This window comes from Sminthopsis crassicaudata, chromosome 3, assembly GCF_048593235.1.
Source record: "Sminthopsis crassicaudata isolate SCR6 chromosome 3, ASM4859323v1, whole genome shotgun sequence".
NCBI classification, from domain to species: Eukaryota; Metazoa; Chordata; class Mammalia; order Dasyuromorphia; family Dasyuridae; genus Sminthopsis; species Sminthopsis crassicaudata.
This window is the reverse complement of record NC_133619.1, coordinates 166,553,896-166,579,864: the sequence shown is the minus strand read 5'-3', so window position 1 is coordinate 166,579,864 and position 25,969 is coordinate 166,553,896. Positions and strand designations below refer to the sequence as shown.

General features: G+C 32.5%; 1 protein-coding gene across 9 annotated transcripts in view; it reads right to left on the bottom strand.

The window, feature by feature from the left end:
* Nucleotides 1–25,969, bottom strand: part of MYO16 (myosin XVI) — an 899,069-nt gene that overhangs the window by 515,107 nt on the left and 357,993 nt on the right. For all 9 annotated transcript variants that reach the window (XM_074299517.1, XM_074299521.1, XM_074299522.1 and 6 more), the window contains one exon: nucleotides 13,612–13,737. In XM_074299517.1, coding sequence (XP_074155618.1) covers nucleotides 13,612–13,737 — 126 coding nt within the window. The remainder of the gene's footprint in view (nucleotides 1–13,611; nucleotides 13,738–25,969) is intronic.

The following is a 25,969-nucleotide window of genomic DNA, read 5'->3' as shown; positions in this document are numbered from 1 at the left end:
GGGGAAGTCTCTCCCAGAGCTCTCTCTTAGCTCAGGCACAGGAGTCGCTGCATCCATCCAGTCTGGGATGAAGCTGGTAAAGAAATAATTAAATAATTTCCTACCCCAGGGACAGACCCCAAAAGTTTTTTTAAGTATTAGTAAAAAGCCAAGAAAAACTATAGATTCCTTCTACACAGAGAAAGAGCGGGTATCCAACCCCAAGGAAGTTAACAGCAGAGAGTCAGCAGATAACAACCTAAAGGGGAATGATTCCTGCCCCCCATCACATAACTCTCTCCTTGAAGAGACTATTAAAAAGCTAAGAGAGTTTGAAAAAAAATGGGGAAAGGAAAGGGAAGCTATGATAGAGAATAACAACATTCTGAAATTGGATTTGGAAAAAATAAAGAATTCACAGGAGATGCAGGGAAACAAAATTTGTGAATTAGAAAAGGTTAAAAAATCACAGGAAAGTAGGATTTCTGAACTGTAAAAGAAAAAAGTCTCAAGAAAATAGAATTTCTGAATTGGAAAAAGAAAATAATTCTCAAAAAAAATTAGGGAAATGGAAAAAGTTCAATAGAGCAAAATAATTCATTTAAAAATGAAATTGGGCATTTACAAAAAGAACTAAAAACTGTGAAAGAAGAAAATAACTCCTTAAAATTCAGGATAGAACAAATAGAAATGAATGATTCACAGAGAACCCAAGAATCAGTAAAACAAAACAAAAAAAAAATGAAAAGCTGGAGAATAACATCAAATAATTACTGGGAAAATCTATAGACCTGGAAAATAGATCTAGGAGAGATAATCTGCGGATCATTGGACTTCCTGAAAACTACGACCAAAAAAAGAGCCTAGATTCTATTTTACAGGAAATTATCAAAGAGAATTGTCCAGAGATAATAAAAAGAGAAGGGAAAGTAGATGTCGAAAGAATTCATCGAACTCCTTCTGAAATAGACGCTACAAGAAGTACACCATGGAATATTGTGGCTAAGCAGCAGAATTACCACACAAAGGAGAAAATCTTGCAAGCAGCTAGAAAAAAACAATTTAAATACCAAGGTGCCACAATAAAGGTCACTCAAGATCTGGCTGCCTTCACATTAAAAGATAGAAGGGCCTGGAACCTGATATTCCGAAAGGCAAAAGATCAAGGACTGCAACCAAGAATGAACTACCCAGTTAAGTTTAGCATCTTTTTCCATGGAAGAAGATGGTCATTCAATGAAATAGAGGAATTCTATATGTTTCTAAGAAAAAAAACAGACTTAAACAAAAATTTTGATCTACATCCACAAGACTGAAGAGAAACAGAAAAAGGTACACAGAACCCTTGAGAACTGTAACTCTGTTGTGGGTATATAAAAAGTACTCATGGATAATTTGATTTTACTGATATAAAAGAAAAAAAAAGGGGGGGGTGTAGTAAAGGGAAGGAGGTAGTTTCAGAAAAAGGGGAAGGAATGATAAAAAGAGGGAAACTACATCCCAGGAAGAGGCATAGAAAATATACCATATCTGAGGGAATTTAGTGAGGGGGAGAATCATTGTGTGAATCTTACTCTCATCAGAAGAGGCTCAAAGAGTAAATAATTGACATATTTGTTTTTCAAAGAATTTTCTCTCACCTCATTAAAAGTGGGAAGAGGAAAAGGGAAAAGGAAAAAGAGAATAAGTGAAGGGACTTGGTGGGAGGGGAGAGGGATACTAAAAAAAGGGAGGGCTGAGCATCACAAGGGGGGTCTATAAATTAAATATTGGGGAAGGTGATCAGGGGGGTCAAGGGAAAAAGCATAATCTGGGGATAATATGATGGCAGAAAATACAGAATTAGTAATTTTAACTGTAAAAGTGAATGGGATGAACGCTCCCATCAAATGGAGAAGGACAGCAGATTGGATCAAACATCAGAACCCTACAATATGTTGTCTACAGGAAACACACTTAAAGCAGGGAGATACATATAGAGTAAAGGTAAAAGGTTGGAACAGAGCCTATTATGCTTCAGGTAAAGCCAAAAAAGCAGGGGTAGCTCCTTATCTCAGATCAAGCAAAAGCAGAAGTTGATCTAGTTAAAAAAGATAAGGAAGGAAACTATATTCTGCTGAAAGGTAGCATAAATAATGAAGCCATATCAATACTAAACATATATGCACCAAGTGGTATAGCATCTAACTTTCTAAAGGAAAAGTTAAGGGAATTGCAAGAAGAAATAGATAGTAAAACTATAACTATAATAGTGGGAGATCTCAACCTAGCACTCTCAGATTTAGACAAATCAAACCACAAAACAAATACCGTGTTTCCCCGATAATAAGACACTGTCTTATTATTTTTTTGGGACTAAAAAACACCAGAGGGCTTATTTTCAGGGGAGGGCTTATTTTATCCTCCATCATGCCCCTTTTATCCTCCATCATGCCCATTTTAGCCTCCATCATGCCCCTTTTATCCTCCATCATGCCCGTTTTAGCCTCCATCATGCCCCTTTTAGCCTCCATCATGCCCCCTGAGTGCTTATTTTATTCTCCATCGCTTACTGAACTTACCGAGTTTTTAGATGGTCCTGTCTCAGCTCTACTCCGCGGCGCTGCTCTCAGTAGCGCCAGCAAGCAAATCACCAGGGAAGAAGAGGATGACGCGCTCACTGCTGCAGCTCTGATTGGATGCAGCTCGGAGCGCGACGTGGAGGGGAGGGCGGCGCTGCTTACTGAAGGTACCGCTACGCAGCATATAGCGCAGGGGATCACCATGATGACCGTTTTCATAGTAAGTTTGATAGGGCTTAATTTCGGGGGAGGGCTTATTTTAGCGGAATATTAAAGAGTATGTGGGTGTCTTATTTTCAGGATAGGTCTTATTATCGGGGAAACACGGTAAGAAAGAAATTAAAAAAGTAAATAGAACATTAGAAAAACTAGGTATGATAGACCTTTGGAGAAAACTGAATGGCAATAGAAAGGAATATACTTTCTTCTCAGCAGTTCATGAATCCTATACAAAAATAGACCATATATTAGGACATAAAGATCTCAAAATTAAATGTAGGAAGGCAGAAATAATAAATGCCTTCTTCTCAGACCACAATGCAATAAAAGCTACATTCAGTAAAAACTTAGGGGTAAATAGACCAAAAAGTAATTGAAAATGAACAATCTCATCTTAAAGAATGACTGGGTGAAAGAGCAAATTATAGAAACAATTAATAATTTCACCCAAGATAAGGACAATGATGAGACATCATACCAAAATCTGTGGGATGCAGCTAAAGCAGAAATAAGGGGAAATTTTATATTTTTAGAGGCGTATTTGAAGAAAATAGAGTAAGAGAAGATTAACGAATTGGGCCTGCAACTTAAAAAGCTAGAAAAAGACCAAATTAAAAACCCCCAACCAAAAATTAAACTTGAAATGCAAAAATTTAAAGGAGAAATCAATAACATTGAAAGTAAAGAAACTATTGAATTAATAAATAAAATCAAGAGTTGGTTTTATGAAAAAGCCAATAAAATAGATAAACCTTTGGTAAATTTGATCAGAAAAAAGAAAGAGGAGAATCAAATTGTTAGTCTTACAAATGAAAAGGGGGATCTTTCCACCAATGAAGAGGAAATTAGAAAAATAATTAGGAGTTACTTTGCCCAACTTTATGCCAATAAATTTGATAACTTAAGTGAAATGGATGACTTCCTCCAAAAATATAGGCTCCCTAGATTAACAGAGGAGGAGATAAATTGCTTAAATAGTCCCATTTCAGAAAAAGAAATAGAACAAGCTATAAATCAACTTCCCAGGAAAAAATCCCCAGGACCAGATGGATTCACATGTGAATTCTACCAAACATTTAAAGAACAATTAGCCCCAATGTTATATAAATTATTTGAAAAAATAGGGGATGAAGGAGTCCTACCAAACTCCTTTTATGACACAGACATGGTACTGACTGATACCTAAACCAGGTCGATCGGAAACTGAGAAAGAAAATTATAATCCAATTTCCTTAATGAATATTGATGCTAAAATATTAAATAAGATATTAGCAAAAAGACTTCAGAAAATCATCTCCAGGATAATACACTATGATCAAGTAGGATTTTTTCCAGGAATGCAGGGCTGGTTTAATATCAGGAAAACTATTAATATAATTGACCATATTAATAATCAAATTAATAAAAACCATATGATCATCTCAATAGATGCAGAAAAAGCATTTGACAAAATCCAACATCCATTCCTACTAAAAACTCTTGAGAGTATAAGAATAAATGGACTATTCCTTAGAATAATCAGGAGCATATATTTAAGACCGTCAGTAAGCATAATATGCAATAGAAATAAACTGCAACCTTTCCCAGTAAGATCAGGAGTGAAACAAGGTTGCCCACTATCACCATTACTATTCAAAATAGTACTAGAAATGCTAGCCTTGGCAATAAGAGCCGAGAAAGAGATTCAAGGAATTAGAGTAGGAAATGAGGAAATCAAGCTATCACTCTTTGCAGATGACATGATGGTCTACTTAGAGAACCCCAAGGACTCTGCTAAAAAGCTATTAGAAATAATTCAAAATTTCAGCAAAGTGGCAGGATACAAAATACATCCACATAAATCCTCAGCATTTTTATATATCACCAACAAAATGCAACAGCAAGAGATACATAGAGAAATTCCCCAAACAAATATTGAGAGTTTTAAGTATTTGGGAATCCATCTACCAAAAAAAAAGTCAGGAATTATATGAGAAAAAGTACAAAATTCTTGCCACAAAAATAAAGTCAGATTTAAATAATTGGAAAGACATTAAGTGCTCTTGGATAGGCCGAGCGAATATAATAAAGATGACAATACTCCCCAAACTAATCTATTTATTTAGTGCTATACCAATCAGACTCCCAAGAAACTATTTCAATGACCTAGAAAAAATAACAACAAAATTCATATGGAAGAATAAAAGGTTGAGAATTTCAAGGGAACTAATGAAAAAAAAAAAAAACTCAGAGGAAGGTGGTCTAAGTGTACCTGATCTAAAGCTATATTATATAGCAGCAGTCACCAAAACCATTTGGTATTGGCTAAGAAATAGACCGGTAGATCAGTGGAACAGATTAGATACAAAGGACAAAAAAGGGTACATCTATAACAATCTAATCTTTGACAAACCCAAAGATACCAACATTAGGGATAAAAATTCATTATTTGGAAAAAACTGCTGGTAAAACTGGAAATTAATATGGCAGAAATTAGATATGGATCCACACTTAACACCATATACCAAGATAAGATCAAAATGGGTCCATGATTTAGGCATAAAGAATGAGATCATAAATAGATTAGAGGAACAGAGAGTAGTCTACCTCTCAGACCTGTGGAGGAGGAAGGAATTTATGACCAGAGGAGAACTAGAGATCATTATTGATCACAGAATAGAAGATTTTGATTACATCAAACTAAAAAGTTTCTGTACAAACAATACTAATGCAAACAAGATTAGAAGGGAAGTAACAAATTGGGAAAATATTTTTAAAAGTAAAGGTTCTGACAAAGGTCTCATTTCCAAAATATATAGAGAACTGACCCTGCTTTATAAGAAACCAAACCATTCTCCTATTGATAAATGGTCAAGGGATATGAATAGACAATTCTCAGATGATGAAATTGAAACTATTTCCACTCATATGAAAGAGCGTTCCAAATCACTACTGCTCAGAGAAATTCAAATTAAGACAACTCTGAGATACCACTACACACCTGTCAGATTGGCTAAGATGACAGGAACAAATAATGATGAATTTTGGAGGGGATGTGGGAAAACTGGGACACTTATACATTGCTGGTGGAGTTGTGAAAGAATCCAGCCATTCTGGAGAGCTATTTGGAACTATGCCCAAAAAGTTATCAAACTGTGCATACCCTTTGACCCAGCAGTACTACTACTGGGCTTATATCCCAAAGAAATACTAAAGAGTGGAAAGAGACCTGTATGTGCCAAAATGTTTGTGGCAGCTCTTTTTGTTGTAGCTAGAAACTGGAAGATGAATGGATGTCCATCAGTTGGAGAATGGTTGGGTAAATTGTGGTATATGAAGGTTATGGAATATTATTGCTCGGTAAGAAATGACCAGCAGGAGGAATACAGAGAGGCTTGGAGAGACTTACATCAACTGTTGCTGAGTGAAATGAGCAGAACCAGAAGATCACTGTACACTTCAATGCTGTATGAAGAGGTATTCTGATGGAAGTGGATATCTTCAACATAAAGAAGATCCAACTCACTTCCAGTTGATCAATGATGGACAGAGGTAGCTACACACCCAGAGAAGGAACACTGGGAAGTGAATGTAAATTGTTAGCACTAATATCTGTCTGCCCAGGTTACATGTACCTTCGGAATCTAATGCTTATTGTGCAACAAGAAAATTGTATTTACACACATGTATTGTATCTAGGTTATATTGTACACATGTAAAATGTATGGGATTGCCTGTCATCGGGGGGAGGGAGTAGAAGGAGGGGGGATAATTTGGAAAAATGAATACAAGGGATAATATTATAAATATATATAATAAAAATTAAAAATATCTTGGAATAGACCAAGAAAAGAAAACATAAGAATAAATGGATTACCTAAGAACTATAACCAATAAAGAACTCTGACACAGAAATAACCAAAGAAAATTGTTCTGAAGTGATAGAACATGAGAGGAAAATAGAAATAGAAAAGAACCAACTGATCAGCATCTCAAAGAGATCCTACAGGAAAAAACATATATGAACATTATTGTTAAATTTCAAAAACCCCAGATCAAAGAGAAAATTTTACAAGAAACAACAAAAAAAATCACATACGCTATATCTACAATTAGATTTGTACAGGATTTATCAGCAGCTACAATAATCTGGAATATTATATATAACAATCAAAAGGATTAGGCCTATTGCCAAAAATATCATATCTTGCAAAATTAAGTATAATATTGAATAGGGGAAAAATGGATATTCAGTGAATTCACAGATTTTCAAATTTTGTCTTCACCAAACCTGAACTCAATAGAAAATTTAACATACAAGAGCCAACATCAAAGACTAATTTCAAGGGACAAGGACAGACTATGATTCATCTATGGACATATAAATTATATGTCTCAGTTTGACATCAGTAAATAGGTAGCTTAAAAAAAGACTGAGACAGAACTATGTTCTAACTCTAAAAAAGAAAAAATATCTAGCAAAAGGTAAAAATAATAATTATGCAACACAAATGATGTACAAAGGAAAAAGTGACACAGAGGCAATAGATAGGAAAGGAGGTCTGGTAGTTCTTAAAAGCTACTCACATCTGGAATGTGTTAAATAAAGAACTATAAAGAATATGTAAAGGACTATAAAGATTTATAAAGAAATAAGGGTAGAGGGATTAGGATAGGCTGTGGTGTAGAAGGGTATATAGATTTTGATAGTGGTATGTAGATTAATGAGGAAGAGAAAAAGACGAAAGAAAAGGTGAGAAGAGAAGGAGGGATCCATGGGTAAAGGGAGGTTATGTAGTTACAAGGCAAATTAAGGAGTAGAATTAAAGTAAAGGAGTTAGCAGGGATAGGAAATATATATATATATATATATATATATATATATATATACACATATACAATATATACATATATATGTAGGGGATAGTAAGTTTTATATATATATATATATATATATATATATATATATATATATATATATATATATACATATATATATATATATATACACACACACACACACATACACACACACACAATAACAAGAATCCAAGAATCAGGAGTAGAATTTATGAGAAAAAAAGCAGGGCTAGTAACCATTGATCTCAGACAAAATTAAACTAAGAGATTCAAATAAGAGGAAAACCCATATGTAAACCATACGGATGTAGAAAATTAATTAAATAAATTATTAAATTATTATTATAAATTAAATTAATTAAAAAGCATGTCTATATAAACATGTATGTATGTGTGTATACATATTGGTGTTTATATTTGTATATGTTGATACTTATGGGTATATCTATGTGTGGGTGTGAATAATATATAAATATATCCATGCTTAAGTGTAGTATGCTGAGGGGGGGGAGAAAAGTGGAAAAAGAATATAGTAAAAAGTGCACAGCAGAGAACAAAAGAACCTACAAGAAAGTGAAGAAAAGAAGGACAATCATGATTATAATGTCTTCAATTACTTTATATGCTTTCTTAAAATGGAAATGTATTGTTACATATACTGAATAATATTCTGTTTGGCATGTGACAGTGTTTCGTTTTGTTTTCCTTTTTCTTTCTTTTTTTCTATTTAGTTTTAAATGAATAAAAAAAAGAAAAAAAGAATAAATTATTCAAAGAAATACTTCCATATATTCAACAGGTCATTCAATAGATCATTAGTATTTTACTATTATAGGTAACTAACAGTAACATACTATCATTTTTTTTTTTGTTCTATTTAATACAAACTCATTAAATCATTTCTACAAATATTTAGGATGTCTCCATTTGGCTTCTTAAATAATTTTCTTCAAGTCCAGGCGTGATTATGTCACTCCTTTCTATTTTTTAAACTTTAAGGGTTCCTTCCTTATTATGAATTAAATATATCTATGTAACATTTATCTCAAAGGAACATTTATATGGGACTCTCTCCTAACAGTGGATACTGACTACTCATTATCCCATGCCTACATAAGGACTGGGCTTAAATTGCTAAGGGCTCTTCCAATTTACAGTTTCAAAATAGAAGTTGTGCCATTCTAAACCTCTTCAGATTAGTAAAGAGAGAGAATGACTGGAAAGAAGTCAATATGTAGCACTTTTATCATGTTCCTTCTATTACTAGCTTGCTATACTAAATACTTCAAATAATTTCTTCTTGGGTGAGATCTTGGATTGTCTCTGGCTGTGTCTCTTTGTCTCCTTCAGAGTGTTGCCTCTGTACATCTGTTTCTCTCTGTCTCTGTGTCTTTTTCTTTCTCTCTCAATGATGAGTCAAGTTACCCGACTCCCAGTGAGAGGTCCTTCTATCTGTATTTTCTAATGCATTGTTGCCTGCATATACTTTCTCTGATTTCTGTTTTGCTACTGACTTTGGGCAAATGAGTTTTTTCTATATTTTGTTATGAATTTTCATTGTGGGACTGACATGTGATAATGAAAAGTGGTTCAAATATTAGTTATGGAGTTTGAGGTAGTTATTTCCTATTATTAATAAATATTATTGTCTTAAATCCAAAAGTTACTTTTTCCTAGTTTAACACTATTTAAAATATATATATATATACATATATATATATACATACATATATATATATATATACAGAGAGAGAGAGAGAGAGAGAGAGAGAGAGAGAGCTTTTGAAGCCCTTCATAAGCTGATCCCTTCCATCACTTTCCAGTTTTCTAATACTTTATTTACTATATGATATAATATAACTAAACTTTCCTGCTTGTTATTTGTTTTACACAACAAACCATCTCCCAAATCTATTTAATTACATTGGCTGTCTTTCTTGCAATGAATGTTCCTCTTCATCTCCAACTCCAAGCTTTATTTGCTTCCTTCAAGATTCAATATATAACTTCAATATTTTCACAAACTCCACATATTGGTAGATCTGGGTCTTCAAAGAACCCAAATATGAAAGAATAAATAAAAGAATGTTTGGTGAAAAGACTGGATAATGACTTCACAGTAAAATGTATAACAATTACCTTCTACCACTATCATCTATGTTAAATAAACAATGTTGCCATTACAAATTATGTATTAGGGTCTTATTGGAGTGTTTGTGCATGTTGGGGGAGATGGTTATTGATAGATTTGGGTGATTTAAAATCATAAACTCTCATATTTTTGTTTTTAACCAATATTTTCTATAATAACTAAGGAAAATTCCAAAACTGGGCAACATAAAGCCAGATGGGCTAGATATTCCATTCATGTCCTAGAGAAACATTAAAGTGGTTCCTCACTATATAAAGTAAAAAACACTGTCTTCTTTTAATTGATGATGATAATTTGGACTACTTATATTTCAGTGCAATGAATTACTAAAATGAACCAAAGGTTGAAAGAGTACACACATAAGATCAATGAGGAAAGCATATTTGTTGGTAAACAATAGCATTACAATAGAACTACATTATGTCCATTTTAGAGTTATCTTATAATCTTGAGATATTTCAAGTACTATTTAACTTTACTGGTAAATATATACTTCAGTATCACATTTAAAATGGCAGTCAAGATGAATTCATCTAGAACTTTTGGCACATGGTATCAAATGTATTGATAGATTCTTAATTAGGTAACTGGAAGGAAAACTAATTAATTAATTATTTAATTAGTATTTCATATTAAAAAAATCATGAATTATTCACCTTTCATAGATATCTACTGTGCTTTTTAATATTTTTGACGAAGTCATTTTTACAGCAGAAATTCATTATTAGTTAAGACATAAAATATTCTTGAAAAATTATCTGTTTCAATGTGAGCCCTAGTGAGGTGAAAAAAGTCAGCCTGTGATATAAATCATTGTGAAAATGTGAAATATTTTAAAAGTAAGGAAAAAAAAGTTTTGCTTCTTTCTGTCCAGTCCCACACTTTGACTTCTATTAAAGATCCCATCTTTTTGTCCTTTTTATCTCTTCTAGAAGCTTTCTCCTTTAAGTTTTTATATTTTGTCCTTTTCCATTTTTCTCTACCCACTGGTCCCTTTCTCCAGCTATAATCATATTCAGGTTTATGGTAGCCCTACAATGTTTTTACTTTAGCCTTGTTAGCCCCTCAAGCAATCAACTTATATTTATTTTTCTTTTCACAGCTAAATTCCTTTTTTAAAAAAATCTCTCTAAGGAAATGTATACTCATTTGGCAATATGGTGAAGCATATGGAGCTCTTCTCAGAATAACAGTTTTAAATACATAAAATAAAATACATTAGAACACAAAGGAAGTTAATTATGCTGGAATACTATTATCTATCTGTCTATCTATCTGGAATGATTATTTCTCCTTTATTAATAATCAATTAATAAATTATGGACCAGGATTTTTAAAGAAAAATGTAGGTTGTTCAGAACATTGAAGGTTATTGTTGATGGCTGTGATTGCCCAAATCTCCAGAGTACATGCTTTTCCATCCTGGATGGGATATTCCAACAAATTAAAGAATCTTAGAAATAATTTAATCAATAGTGAATTCCAACTCATTATGTTCTATTAAGGATTGGATGGGGGTAGATCCCTTTATTTAGATTGCCTATTATCAATGTAACTTCTCCCATACTTTCATTGGAATGAATCCATCTCTTATAATATTAATTATCTTTATTCCTTGTTAACTAATCATAATCAATTGCCAACCTCAGGAACACCCATTCTTTCAAGAGCATATGTGTTGGTTGAGTTCCATGAAGGTTCATTGGAATTCAAGAGTACCACTTTTATCATGCACTAACTAGCATGATTAATAAAATGATTAATTATCTAAAAACTATGTGTCACTTAGTACAATACTCCACAATAAGGAAACAGTAGCATATTTTTTTTTTAGAGATCATTGGAATTGGGCTGTGGAAGTTTAAGCACATTATTAACCTTTTATGACTCAGTTTCTTTATCTGCAAAATGGATACAAAGGCAACTTCACAACATGTTTTTGTGAAGAAGATCATTGTTAAGGAGGATAATAGCATCTCTCTCACAGAGTTGTTGAGAATTAAATGAAATATTTATAAAGTATTTTGCACAATACCTAGAACATAAGAGGTCCTTAATAAATCCTTATTCTCTGTTTCAACAATTACAACAAAAAAAGAGGATTGTTGTTATTTCTCCTTTGTTCTGGAAGAGGACCAATGAAATTAGGAAGTCATGATGTTATGACTTGTAAATGCATTACATTTTAGTGAGGCAAGGTTGTGCAAGGTCACCAGCCTCATTATCTTTTCTATAACCATCTGGATCCTATTAAACATACATTAGAGTTACTGGAGTTGGCCCTGGATACAGTGGAATACAGTGGGAGTGATGAGGTTTAGATCTGGAGTACCCAAATGAAATTAGGGTTACTGGTGGTCAGGGAGTTAAATAAGGTTTAAATGAGTTCTAGTGGTGGTGCAGGAGTAGGGAGTTCTGGGATTCCCTTCAGATGGCACGAGTCCCCTGTAAAGGAATTTACAGACTCCAAAACCTAGATTGATAAAAGATATTTATTATGGTGATTGGAAGTAAGGTTAAAGTATAGTCTAGTTAAAGAAATAGGAGAGAGTAAAGAAAAGGGGCACTGGAAACCATATTTCAGTGGACAGAGGTTCCTTGGGATGCCAAGAATGGCATAGCTGGCATGTTTGGAACCTCTGCAAAAAGAGGGTTTTAGTTTGGCTCTTTTATAATAGGGGGTTTTGACTACAAGCTGAAGGGGGCTGGTGGGTGGAGTCCCAGGTGGGCTCCTGGCTGGGTTTCAGCTAGGGTTAGAATTTGAATTGAATTCAATGGGTTTAGCGACTGAGCTGCCACCCCCCCAGATAACAAAGATCAAAGATGAAATATTTGTGCTTGGGATGGAATCCCCTCAATGAGGCATAGTTGAAGAAGGTTTTCTCCTTTAAGGATTTTTCAGAGTTTTGGGGTTCTCTCTTCAGGAGATCTTAGGTTTTTTTAAGCTAAGGTTTTATCCAAGAATCAGTTTGTCTGAGGCAATGCTCATTCAGTGATTAAGGCTGGATAAGAAATGAAGCAAAAAAAATGCCCTCTTTTACCTATTTAAAAAAATTGCGAGGGGAAGTACCTCAGAATTTCTGGCCAACAAAGAAACAATTATTATCTACTTTTTATTTGGTAGATGTGAAGAGGAAGTGAGATTGTGAATTCAAGTCTTGTAAGTTGTGAAGCACTATGCAAATATAAAGTACCAACACATTTATATATTTAATGTAATAATAGCTAGTATAGCAATTTATTGAAATATATATTCAATAAAGTTTAATTGCTACTGGTAATAGGATTAAAACTAATAAATTTTCTATAATTTGTCCATTAAAAAAATTAAATACATTAGATGCTTACAAGGAGAAAAAGAACATATTAAATTTAAGTTAGCTTTCAGGAACCTAACCACATAAACAAAGTAGAATTACTATTGACTTGTGAATTTACAAGCCTATAAAAACAATACAAGGTTAAATAGACATCATTCTGATATTTATTTTATTGTGTTTTACAAATTCATGAATTTTTCCCCCTTAGGAGGTGTTGACTAGTGTATGAATAATTGTTAAAAATACCTTTATCTATCCATTATATTTCTATTGGTATATTTCTTTTTCTCCCTGGTTCTGCTAAGGAAGTTTCTTCCTTAATGGTGTACAAGCCAAAAAAGAAAACAAAAACAAAAACAAAAACAAAAAAACAAAACATAAAACTTGTGGCACCTGATACTGAGATGTTAAGTAATGTTATGTTTTGACACTATAAAAAATTATAAATTGTGAAATTAAAGAATAACCTCAAAATGTTTCATACTCTTAAATTTCATACTCTTAAATCAAGAATTATAAACAAATAAGGAGATCAATTTACCTGGCCATATTTTGCTGCTAAATGAAGAGGTGTACAGTACTGATTATCCACCACATTGAGATCTGCACCATGGTCAAGGATGAATGAAGCCACGTCCTTGTAGCCACTTGCACAGGCCATATGTAACTATGAGTAAAAAAAACCCACATCAATCCTCCTTTTGACATCATGCCATTTTGAAGGTATATGAAATCAAATATATACATTTTCATTGATATATCTTAATCTTCATTGAACTATTTAGCAGAATATTGATATCTAAGTTTAAGAACAATGGGAAGAAAAGCAGAATAATTCATGAAATTTTCATACCAATTTGCCATATCAATAATTTGTTAGCATTTTGTTTTGAAAAAACATTTACACCATTTTCTTATTTTCTTTTCATTTCTATCAGTATCCTCACTGGCTGCTACCAGATTGTTGCATTCTAACAAACGCTGTAAACCAACAAATATTTATAAATTTAAAATAACATCTTTAAGAATCAAATGAGATAATTATGTGTATACATATGTGTGTGTATATATATATATATACATATCTATATGTATAAACTATATATATACATATACACAAATATATATATATATATACATATACATGCATATACATATATACATATATATATGTATATATATATACATATATATATATATATTTGTATGTGTATGTGTATTTGTTGCTGCTGTTCTTCAGTTCTTTCAGTCATATTTGACTTTCCATGACTCTATTTGGCAATAATACTGCAATAGTTTGTCATTTCTTTTTTCAGCTCAAGATATTGAGGCAAAAATAGTTGTGACTTGCTAGAGCAAGCATGACCCAGAGCTAGATTAGAGCTGAGAAAGATGAAACTTCCTGACTCTATTCCTGGTTCTCTATCTACTACAAAAACTTAAATGTGATAGGTAGACACACACACACACACACACACACACACACACACACACACACACAGAGAGAGAGAGAGAGAGAGAGAGAGAGAGAGAGAGAGAGAGAGAGAGAGAGAGAGAGAGAGGCAAACAGACAGAATGGATGGATGGATAGATAACAGGGCCTAACACATATATGCTTTATAAATTTTGATGATGAACATGGTGATGAACTTATGAGCATTAAATATGGCATTTCAATAGCATTCTTATGTATACACACACATACACACACACATATATATATTATATATATAACAATTTTATAGTTACTACTCTTTTGACATATTTTTCTAGTTCAATTGTTATTAAAGTGAAATATCAATCAAACAGTTTATAAGAATGTATGAAGCACTTATTTTGTGATAGATATAAATGAAATAACCTTCAGGTAAAAAAATGAGGAAAATTGAATTGAGGGGAAAATATCTTTTCAAATTCTTGTGTAATTATCTTAACAGATTATTATTAGCATTAAATAACATAATCTATGTGAAGGCATTGTGAAAACCATGAAGTTATCATTTATTCCTTCCTCTAGGATGACTTCCTTCTTATCTAAGAGCAGTGATCTAAATTAGTGTATCTAATTTAAAATGCATGATTAAGCTGCATATGAAAGTTTGTGAGAATATGTGTTTGTGAGAGAGAAAGTGAGAAAGAGAGAGAGAGAGAGAGAGAGAGAGAGAGAGAGAGAGAAGAAGAAGAAGAAGAAGAAGAAGAAGAAGAAGAAGAAGAAGAAGAAGAAGAAGAAGAAGAAGAAGAAGAAGAAGAAGAAGAAGAAGAAGAAGAAGAAGAAGAAGAAGAAGAAGAAAGAAGGGAGACTGAAAAGAGAATTACAGGGAAGGAGAGAACTACAGGTTTGCATTATAGCAACTGGTGGTCAAGGAAGAAAAAGTGTTGTTTCTGAGTTGTGATGACATGCATTCTTGACAAAGAAGCAGTTGGTTGCATATAGAAGGTAATAAAAACAGAAATGAGCAGAGGAACAAATAATCAGAGAATAAGTTACCAGACAATCAAGATTTTTCAAACTTATTTTAACTTATGATGTTGAAAGTCATTTCATTCCTTGATTCACCTATGAGAAGGTAGTTTTGTTTTTTGATCCATAATACTCTTGTATTATACACACACATATTTATGCATATACATTTATAGAAACAAATATATGTCTATCTATTCCATTTTAATTAACTAGAAAGATCATATTTGTTTAAGGTATAACATAGACTTTAATGTCCAATGAATTATATTGTCTCCTCTAAATTCTTTTTTTCATGTAAAATTCATACCATATTGAACTAATAACCCTTTGGAAGGCCTTTATCATCTGAGATGATATTGAATATAATGTTTAAAATTTAGTTACCTTAGAAAAGTCTTTCACATTTTTCCTAATGAATACCCAAAATAACTGGAATGATTGACAGATGAATCTATACAGTACATGCTAAAAATAGAAATCAAAAGATAAAGATCTCTGAGGAGCATTTATTTGAGAGAGAATACACAAATAATGGGCCCATTAAATGCACACTTCATTAGGGCAAAGTACTAATGAGGTCATGGGGCAAATTCCTAAATTAGCCAATTAAATTCATAGATTAAAAAAAAAAAAAAAAGAAAGTAGTGGGGAGAAAAAAGACAGACAAAAAATAGTTCCATAGTGACAATTAAACAATAACCTTTGTCAGGCATCTTTTTACTTTATTTTACAAGGAACAAGGAAAGCGTGATTGACTGATTTAATACAGGCCTATCATCATTTGCTGGAAATGGAATTCAAAGTAGGTCATCGACCTATAGTTCTGAAACTGTGGATCTACATCACTGATAGAAGAGGTTTTCTCATTGGAAAAGTCCAACCAAAATGGGAAAAAAAAAAAAAGAAAGAAAGAAAACCCCATATATTCAAATTTCAAGAATTTTAGCATTTTCTTTGTGTTTGATCACCAGAAAACAATGAACTAAAAAGAAAATTTTTCAACTATACTTGAACAAGAAAAACCTTTAAGGTGGATGCAACCAGATCTTGAGTGACCCTTATTGTGTCACCTCGGTATTTCAAATGTTTTTTTCCTGGTTGCTTGTAATATGTTTTCCTTAGTCTGATAGTTCTGAAATTGGGCCACAATATTCTTTGAATTTTTTTTAGGGTCTTTTTCAGAAAGTGTTCGATGAATTATTTAAATGCCTATTTTACCTTCTGGTTCTATTACCTCTGGGAAGGTATTTTCTTTTTAAAGGATCAAAGGGCCTGGAATCTGATATTCTGAAAGGCAAAAGAACTTGGAATGCAGCCAAGAATAACCTATGCAGCTAAGTTTAGCATTTTCTTCCATGGAAAAAGATGGACATTTAATGAAACAGATGAATTCCATTTGTTTCTAAGGAAAAAACCAGATCTAAACAAATTTTTTGATCTCTAACCATAGGACTCAAGAGAAGCAGAAAAAGGAAAAAGAAACTCTTGAGAACTGTATTTCTGTAGTGGATATACATTAAAACCACATGTATAATTTAATTTTACTGATATAACATAAAAAAGGGAAGTAGAAATGGAAAGGGGAAAGTGTCAGAAGGAGGGAAAAGGAGAAATAAAAAGAGGTAAACTACATCCCATGAAGAGGCAAAGAAAACCTATCTTTCATCAGAATTGGCTCAAAGAGAAAATAATTGACATATTTGTTTTATAGAGTATTCTCTCTCACCTCATTAAAAAGGGGGAGAGGAAAAGGGAAAAGGAAAAGAGTAATAAGGGAAGGGTACAAGACAGGAGAAGGGATTTAAAGGGAGAAGGGAGAGAGGGATACTAAAAAGGGAGGGCTGCATGATGCAAGTGGGGCCCATAAATTAAATACTGGGGAAAGGGCTCAGGGGGAAAGGGGGAAAAAGCATAATCTGGGGATAATATGATGGCAGGAAATACAGAATTAGTAATTTTAACTGTAAATGTGAATGGGATGAACTCTCCCATTAAGCAGAGGCAGATAGCAGACTGCATCAGAAGTCAGAACCCTACAATATGTTGTTTACAGGAAACACATTTAAAGCAGGGAGACACATACAGAGAATAGAAAAGGCTGGAGCAGAATCTATTATGCTTCAGGTGAAGTCAAAAAAGCAGGGGTAGCCATCCTTATCTTAGATCAAGCAAAAGTAAAAATTGATCTAATCAAAAGAAATAAGGAAGTAAACTACATCTTGCTAAAGGGTAGCAAAGCCAATGAAGCAATATTATTATAGCATCTAAATTCCTAAAAGAGAAGTTAAAAGAGTTGCAAGAAGAAATAGACAGCAAATTATAATAATGGGAGATCTCAATCTTGCACTATCAGAATTAGATAAATCAAACCACAAAACAAATAAGAAAGAAATTAAAGAGGTAAATAGAATATTAGAAAAATTAGGTATGATAGATCTTTGGAGAAAACTGAATGATGACAGAAAGGAGTATACTTTCTTCTAAGCAGTTCATGGAACTTATACAAAAATTGACCATATATTAGGACATACAGATCTCAAAATTAAATGCAGGAAGGCAGAAATAGTAAATGTTTTTTTCTGAGGTCACAATGCAATAAAAACTACATTTAATAAAAAGATAGGGGTAAATAGACCAAAAAGCAATTGGAAACTAAATAATCTCATCTTAAAGAATGATTGGATGAAACAGCAAATTATAGACAGAATTAATAATTTCACTCAAGATAATGACAATGATGAGACATCATATCAAAATTTGTATGATGCAACTAAAGTGGTAATAAGGGGAAATTTTATATCTTTAGAGGATTACTTGAATAAAATAGATAAAGAAAAGATCAATGAATTGGGCTTGCAACTTAAAAAGCTAGAAAACAACAAAAATTAAAAAAAAACAATTAAATACTAAACTTGAAATTCTAAAATTAAAAAGAAATTAATAATATTGAAAGTAAAAAAATACCTATTGAATTAATAAATAAAACTAAGAGTTGATTTTATGAAAAAAAATAGATAAACCTTCAATAAATCTGATCCGAAAAAGGAGAGGGGAAAATCAAATTGTTAGTCTTAAAAAATGAAAGGGGGGAACTTTCCACCAATGAAGAGGAAATAAGAAAAATAATTAGGAGTTACTTTGCCCAACTTAATGCCAATAAATTTGATAACCGAAGTGAAATGGATGACTACCTCCAAAAATATAGGCTTTCCAGATTAATAGAGGAGGAAATAAATTGCTTAAATAGTCCCATATCAGAAAAATAAATAGAACAAGCTATTAAACAACTCCCTAAGAAAAAATCCCCAGGACTAGATGGATTTACATGTGAATTCTACCAAACATTCAAAGAGCAACTAGCCCCAATGCTATATAAACTATTTGAAAAAATAGGGAATGAAGGAGTCCTATCAAATTCCTTTTATGACACAGACATGGTACTGATACCCAAAGCAGGTAGGTTGAAAACAGAGAAAGAAAACTATAGACCAATCTCCCTAATGAATATTGATATTAAAATCTTAAATAAGATATTGGCAAAAAGACTACAGAAAATCATCCCCAGGATAATACATCGTGATTGAGTAGGATTTATACCAGGAATGCAGAGCTGATTCAATATTAGGAAAACTATTAGTATAATTGGCCATATTAATAACCAAATTAACAAAAACCATATGATCATTTGATAAAACATTTGCTAAAATCTAACATCCATTACTATTAAAAACACTTGAGAGTATAGGAATAAATGGACTTTTTCTTAAAATAATCAGTATCATCTATTTAAAACCACCAATAAGCATCATATGTAATGGGGATAAACTGCAACCATTCCCAATAAGATCAGGAGTAAAACAAGGTTGCCCACTATCACCATTACTATTCAATATTGTATTAGAAATGCTAGCTATGGCAATAAGAGTTGAGGAAGAGATTAAAGGAATTAGAGTAGTTAATGAGGAAACCAAATTATCACTCTTTGCTGATGATATGTTATACCAAAAAGCTATTAGAAATAATCCACACCTTTAGCAAAGTTTCAGAACACAAAATAAACCACATAAATCATCAGCATTCTTATATGTCACTAATAAAATCCAACAGTTAGAGTTGCAAAGAGAAATTTCTTTTAAAGTAACTACCAATAGTATAAAATATTTAGGAATCTATCTGCCAAGGGAAAATCAGAAACTATATGAGCAAAACTACAAAAGACTTTCCACACAAATTAAGTCTGATCTAACCAATTGGAAAAATATGTAAATATTCTTGGAAAGGGCGAGCAAATATAATAAAGATGACAATACTATCTAAACTAATCTATTTATTTAGCGCCATACTTATCAGTCTCCCAAAAAACTATTTTAATGACCTAGAAAAAATAAAAACAAAGTTCATATAGAAAAACAAAAGATCAAGAATCTCAAGGGAATTAATGAAAAAAAAAATCAAACGAAGGTGGCCTAGCTATACCAGATCTAAAATAATATTATAAAGCAGCAGTTACCAAAACCATTTAGTATTGGCTAAGAAATAGACTAGTTGATAAGTGGAATAGGTTAGTTTCAAATGACAAAATAATCAATAACTTTAATAATCTAGTGCTTGACAAATCCAAGGACTCCAGCTTTTGGGATAAGAATTCATTGTTTGACAAAAATTGCTGGGAAAATTGGAAATTAATATGGAGATACTAGGCATTGACCCACACTAAACACTGTACACCAAAATTAGGTCAAAATGGGTTCATGACCTAGCCATAAAGAATGAGATAATAAATAAATTAGAGGAATATAGGATAGTTTACCTCTCACACTTATGGAAGAGGAATGAATGTATGTCCAAAGAAGAAGTAGAGATCATTATTAATCACAAAATAGAAAACTTTGATTATATCAAATTGAAAAGTTTTTGTACAAACAAAATCAATGCAGATAAGATTAGAAGGGAAACAATAAATGGGAAAAACATATTTACAGTCAAAGATTCCAATAAAGCCCTTATTTCCAAAATATATATAGAGAGAATTGACTCTAATTTATAAGAAATCAAGCCATTCTCCAATTGCTAAATGGTCAAAGGATATGAACAGACAATTCTCAGATGAAGAAATTGAAACTATTTATATGAAAAGATGCTCCAAGTCATTATTAATCAGAGTAATGCAAATTAATACAACTCTGAGATACCATTACACACCTGTCAAATTGGCTAGAATGACAGGGAAAGATAATGCGGAATGCTGGAGGGGATGTGGGAAAACAGGGACATTGATACATTGTTGGTGGAATTGTGGATATATCCAGCCATTCTGGAGAGCAATTTGGAACTATGTTATCAAAAAATTATCAAACTGTGCATACCCTTTGACCCAGCAGTATTAGTACTGAGCTTATATTCTAAAGAGATCTTAAAGAAGGGAAAGGGACATATATGTGCAAGAATGTTTGTGGCAGCCCTCTTTGTAGTGGACGCCCATCACGTGGCGAATGGCTGAATAAATTGTGGTATATGAATATTATGGAATATTTTTGTACTATAAGAAATGACCAACAGGATGATTTCAGAAAGGCCTGGAGAGACTTACATGAACTGATGCTGAGTGAAATGAGCATGACCAAGAAATCATTATATACTTCAAAACAATACTATATTGTGATCAGTTCTGATGGATGTGGCCATCTTCAACAAAGAGAAGATCTAATTCAGATCCAATTGATCAATGATGGACAGAATTAGCTACCCCCAGTGAAAAACTCTGGGAGATGACTATGAACTCCTACATATAATTCCCAATCCCTCTATTTTTGTCTGCCTGCATTTTTGATTTCCTTCACAGGCTAATTGTACACTATTTCAAAGTCTGATTCTTTTTGTACAGTGAAACAATTGTTTGGACATGTATGCATATATTGTATTTAATTTATACTTTAACATATTTAACATGTATTGGTCAACCTGCCATCTTGGGGAGGGAGGAGGGAAAAAATTGGAACAAAAGGTTTGGCAATTCTCATTGCTGTAAAATTACCCATGCATATATCTGGTAAATAAAAACTATAATTTAAAAAAAATCTTATTCAGCCTTGAAAGCCCTCTTCAAAGATCACCTCTCTTCTTTCATAATCTTTAGATTTTATATGTTGTCCCCAAAAGTCTTAGTACAGTGTTAAGTCGTAACTGCTATTTAATCTGTTAAAGTTTGAACAATCCTCTAAGTTATTACATCTTAAAAGTGCATTGAAATGTTTGGGACACCCTGCATATTACCCTTCTTCCTCTGAGCTCTCACTGAAGTGAATTTCTCTTCAAGAATATATTCTGCTTCATTTTATAGCAATTTACCTGGTTGTCTTATTACTCCTCAGCTAGAGTAGAATATAAATTCCTCAAAGGATTATGTATAATTCTCTATATTTCATGAAATAAGTATTCTATGATAGTTGTATTAACTGAAAATAATGATATTGAAGCTGGTTCTTAAAAATGCATGAACACTACCTACCATTGTTTCAGATCCAAAATAACATTTCAAAAAGATGGTGTCTGACAGATCTCATAGCTCTGAATTATCCATTACTTCACTTTTCTAACCAGCTTCCTGTACTTTCCCTGTCAGTTCTGTTTAATTTTTTAACACTCAGGGAAAGAGGCTGTAGTCAAAGCTTCGGGAGTTTCTCTGTCTGTAACTTCAGTACTACTACAAAAACCTTTGAGGAACTTCTACCTCTAAATATTCACAACTCCAACCTGGCTATATAAAGACAGTCCAAAGAATAAAAGAGTGAATGAATGAATGAATGAAAGTATTTATTGATTGCTTTCTGTGTGCCAGAAATTTTGCTAAGGTCTGAGGATACAAATAAACATACAGCATAATCCACGTACCAAAGGAATAATTTTCAATTTATGGACTAAACAAAATGCATAACTTAGCAAAATAAAAAAAGACAATTAATTGCACACGAAACTGCAAATCTATTATGTATAACTTGCTATTCCTTTTAATATATAATAAAGTAATATAATTTTTCTCTTCTCCCTCTCCTCTTCCTCTCTGTCTTAAATATGGCTATTATTACTCAATTAAGTATACACATATATATGTATGTATACTTGTATATATATACATACAAATATACATTTATACACACACACACACACACACACACACACACACACACACATATATATATATATATATATATATATATATATATATATATATATATATATATATATATATATATATATATACTTATTCTATTTATCAATTCTTTCTCTGGATTCAGATAGCTTATATTATAATAGAAGAAGACAGCACATATAGGGAAACTAGAGTAGAAGGGGTAGAGTGGCTGTGAGGTGACCAGGAAATGGAATGGTAGTCCTAGAACCAGGCAAGATAGAGTGAAATATCTCTAATTGGAGCTCAGGATCCCAATGTTTGAAGACAGAAATATGAATGATGAGTCACCTTGGTGCTAGATCGTATAAATGGATAATCTTTTCTGAGTCCTAATCTTCCTCAAACTCTTCAGTATTTGGTGTTGTCCTTGTTTTATTTTGTTCTCTTTCACTTTTTTGTAACACTGCTCTTTCTCTCCTTTTTCTCTTCCTCCATGTTCTCTTTCTACTCAACCTTCGTTGCTGGATTATCATCAATATTCTATGTTAACTAAACATATTTCAGACTTTATCTGGATACTGTTCTTTCTATCCTCTTTTTTCTTTTTTGGAACTCATTTATTCCCATGGCATTAATTTTCATTTTTGTGCAGATAATCTATGTAACTAACTCAAGTCTCTTTTCTAAGCTTTATTTCCAAATGCCAAAACACCTTTTAGACATTTCAAACTAGATATGCTTCAAACATATCAAAATCAACATGTTCAGGGCAGAAATTATTATCTTTTACCCCAAACATAGCCCTCTTTCAAACTTTCCTATTTCTATAGAAGCTACTCTTCCATTTTCTCAGGTTCATTATATAGTGAAGTTATATTCTTCACTCTCAGTTTTCCTCACTTTATCTTAGCATTTCTATTATATCTATCTCATCTGATTTTTTCTCCTTATTCATAAGGTTATAGCAATCTATAACCTTATTCCAAGCCTTCATTACCTCTTGTCTAGACTGTTAACATTAGTTTCAATCAATCAATCTGCCAAAAAAAATTTCTAAGTGCCTATTACATGCTAAGTACTGTGCTGTGAACTAGGAATACAGATAAATATAAATGATAATCCTTACTATCAAGGAGCTCAGTTTAAACAAGCTACATATAGGGTAAATTTGAAATAATTGATAAAGGGAAACCACTGGAATTAAGTGGGATCAGGAATTGCTACCATAGAAGATCTAATTTTGCATTATTCTCTTACCCATAAATTTCTCGCCATTTTATCCTCCATGTAACTGCTAAAATGATTTTCCTTAAACAAGTTGGTTCTAAATATGTCTTTCTACTCAAATACCAGTGACTCCTTTATTGCCTCCAAAATAAAGCAAAAACTCCTTTAAAAATTAATGCTCTTGGCAATTTGGAACTATGCCCAAAAAGTTGTCAAACTGTGCATACCCTTTGACCCAGCATTGCTGTTATTGGGATTATATCCCAAAGAAATACTCAAGAGTGGAAAGGGACCTGTATATGCCAAAATGTTTGTGGCAGCTCTTTTTGTTGTAGCTAGAAACTGGAAGTTGAATGGATGTCCATCAATTGGAGAATGGTTGGGTAAATTGTGGTATATGAAGGTTATGGAATATTATCGCTCTGTAAGAAATGACCAGCAGGAGGAATACAGAGAGGCTTGGAGAGACTTACATCAACTGTTGCTGAGTGAAATGAGCAGAACCAGAAGATCACTATACACTTCAACAACAATACTGTATGAGGATGTATTCTGATGGAAGTGGAAATCTTCAACATAAAGAAGATCCAACTCACTTCCAGTTGATCAATGATGGACAGAAATAACTATACCCAGAGAAGGAACACTGGGAAGCGAATGTAAATTGTTAGCATTACTGTCTATCTACCCAGGTTACTTATACCTTCGGAAGCTAATAATTAATGTGCAACAAGAAAATGGTATTTACACACATATATTATATCTAGGTTATATTGTAACACATGTAAAATGTATGGGATTACCTGCCATCGGGGGGGAGGGAGTGGAGGGAGGGAGGGGATAATTTGGAAAAATGAATAAAAAAATTTTAAAAAAAATTAATGCTCTTGTAAACTTACTCTAATCTATACTTTCAGCTTTACCACACATTACTTCCCTTACCCTATTCTATGATCCAGTCAAACTTATATTCTCTCCAGTACTCATATAACACTCTATCTCCTACCTCTGTGTCCTTTGTGATGTATAGTAACTATTTCCAAAATGTTTTCTCTCCTTAGCTTGGCTTCACAGAGTCGTTTTTCAAAATATACACCAATCATCATTTTTTAACATGAAGCTTTTTTCCACTTTCTTTCATGGTACGCTATTCTTCTCTTGCTACATTGTATTTATTTTAAATTTTCTCTGTACATTTTTTATATACATGCTGACTCATTTTGTCAAATGAAACCTTCTGAAAGTAGCTAATATTTCATACTTTGTATTTTAGTCATAGATGTATCACATTACTAGATACAGAATATGTGTTTAATAAACTCTTGTTGATTGATCAAATGATGTAAAAATCAATGAATTATAAGACACTGTTTAACATGGATCAGAATTTCTATGTTCTTATGCCTTTTGGCCCAAGAAAGGCCACTGCCTATCACTAATCTGTAAAATTCCAAATTCAAATTTCATATGACTAGAGTGGAAATTAAAGGAGTTAGATGAGGTAAATACATTGAGAGTCTAAGAATGATCTTAGAAATGATCATACTAACCAAGCTAGCAAGGATCTTACAGAATCTCTTTTCTAAAGAGGGAGTTATGATATTATTGAAAAGAGCACTACATTTGGTAGTACCAAATGATTCATGTTCAAATCCCAATTTTGCCACTTAACTTTGTGACTTTGGACTTCAGTTTCCCCATCTATAAAAATAGGACAATATCTATTCTATAAGACAAAACACACATAGGAATGCTTTAAAAACACACTTTCTATTCTTCCCCCACTCCCTAAGTTTCCTTTTTTAAAGTTTTTTGAAAAATGTTATTTGATCATCATAGCTTTAGTTCATATTCCTCAAATTTAGTACTGATTCAGTTCCACTATTATAGATTCTACCAAATATAAAACATGTTCAAAAACAAAGAAATGCATCTTAATATGTTGCAGTCAAGTGTAACTTTGGGAACTGAATCAGACTTTATGGACTTCTCATTCACATGAAGAAGTTTTATGTGATCCAATACACTAAGAGATGTAACATTGTTAACATTCTAAACAAAATGAAATTAGTTAAC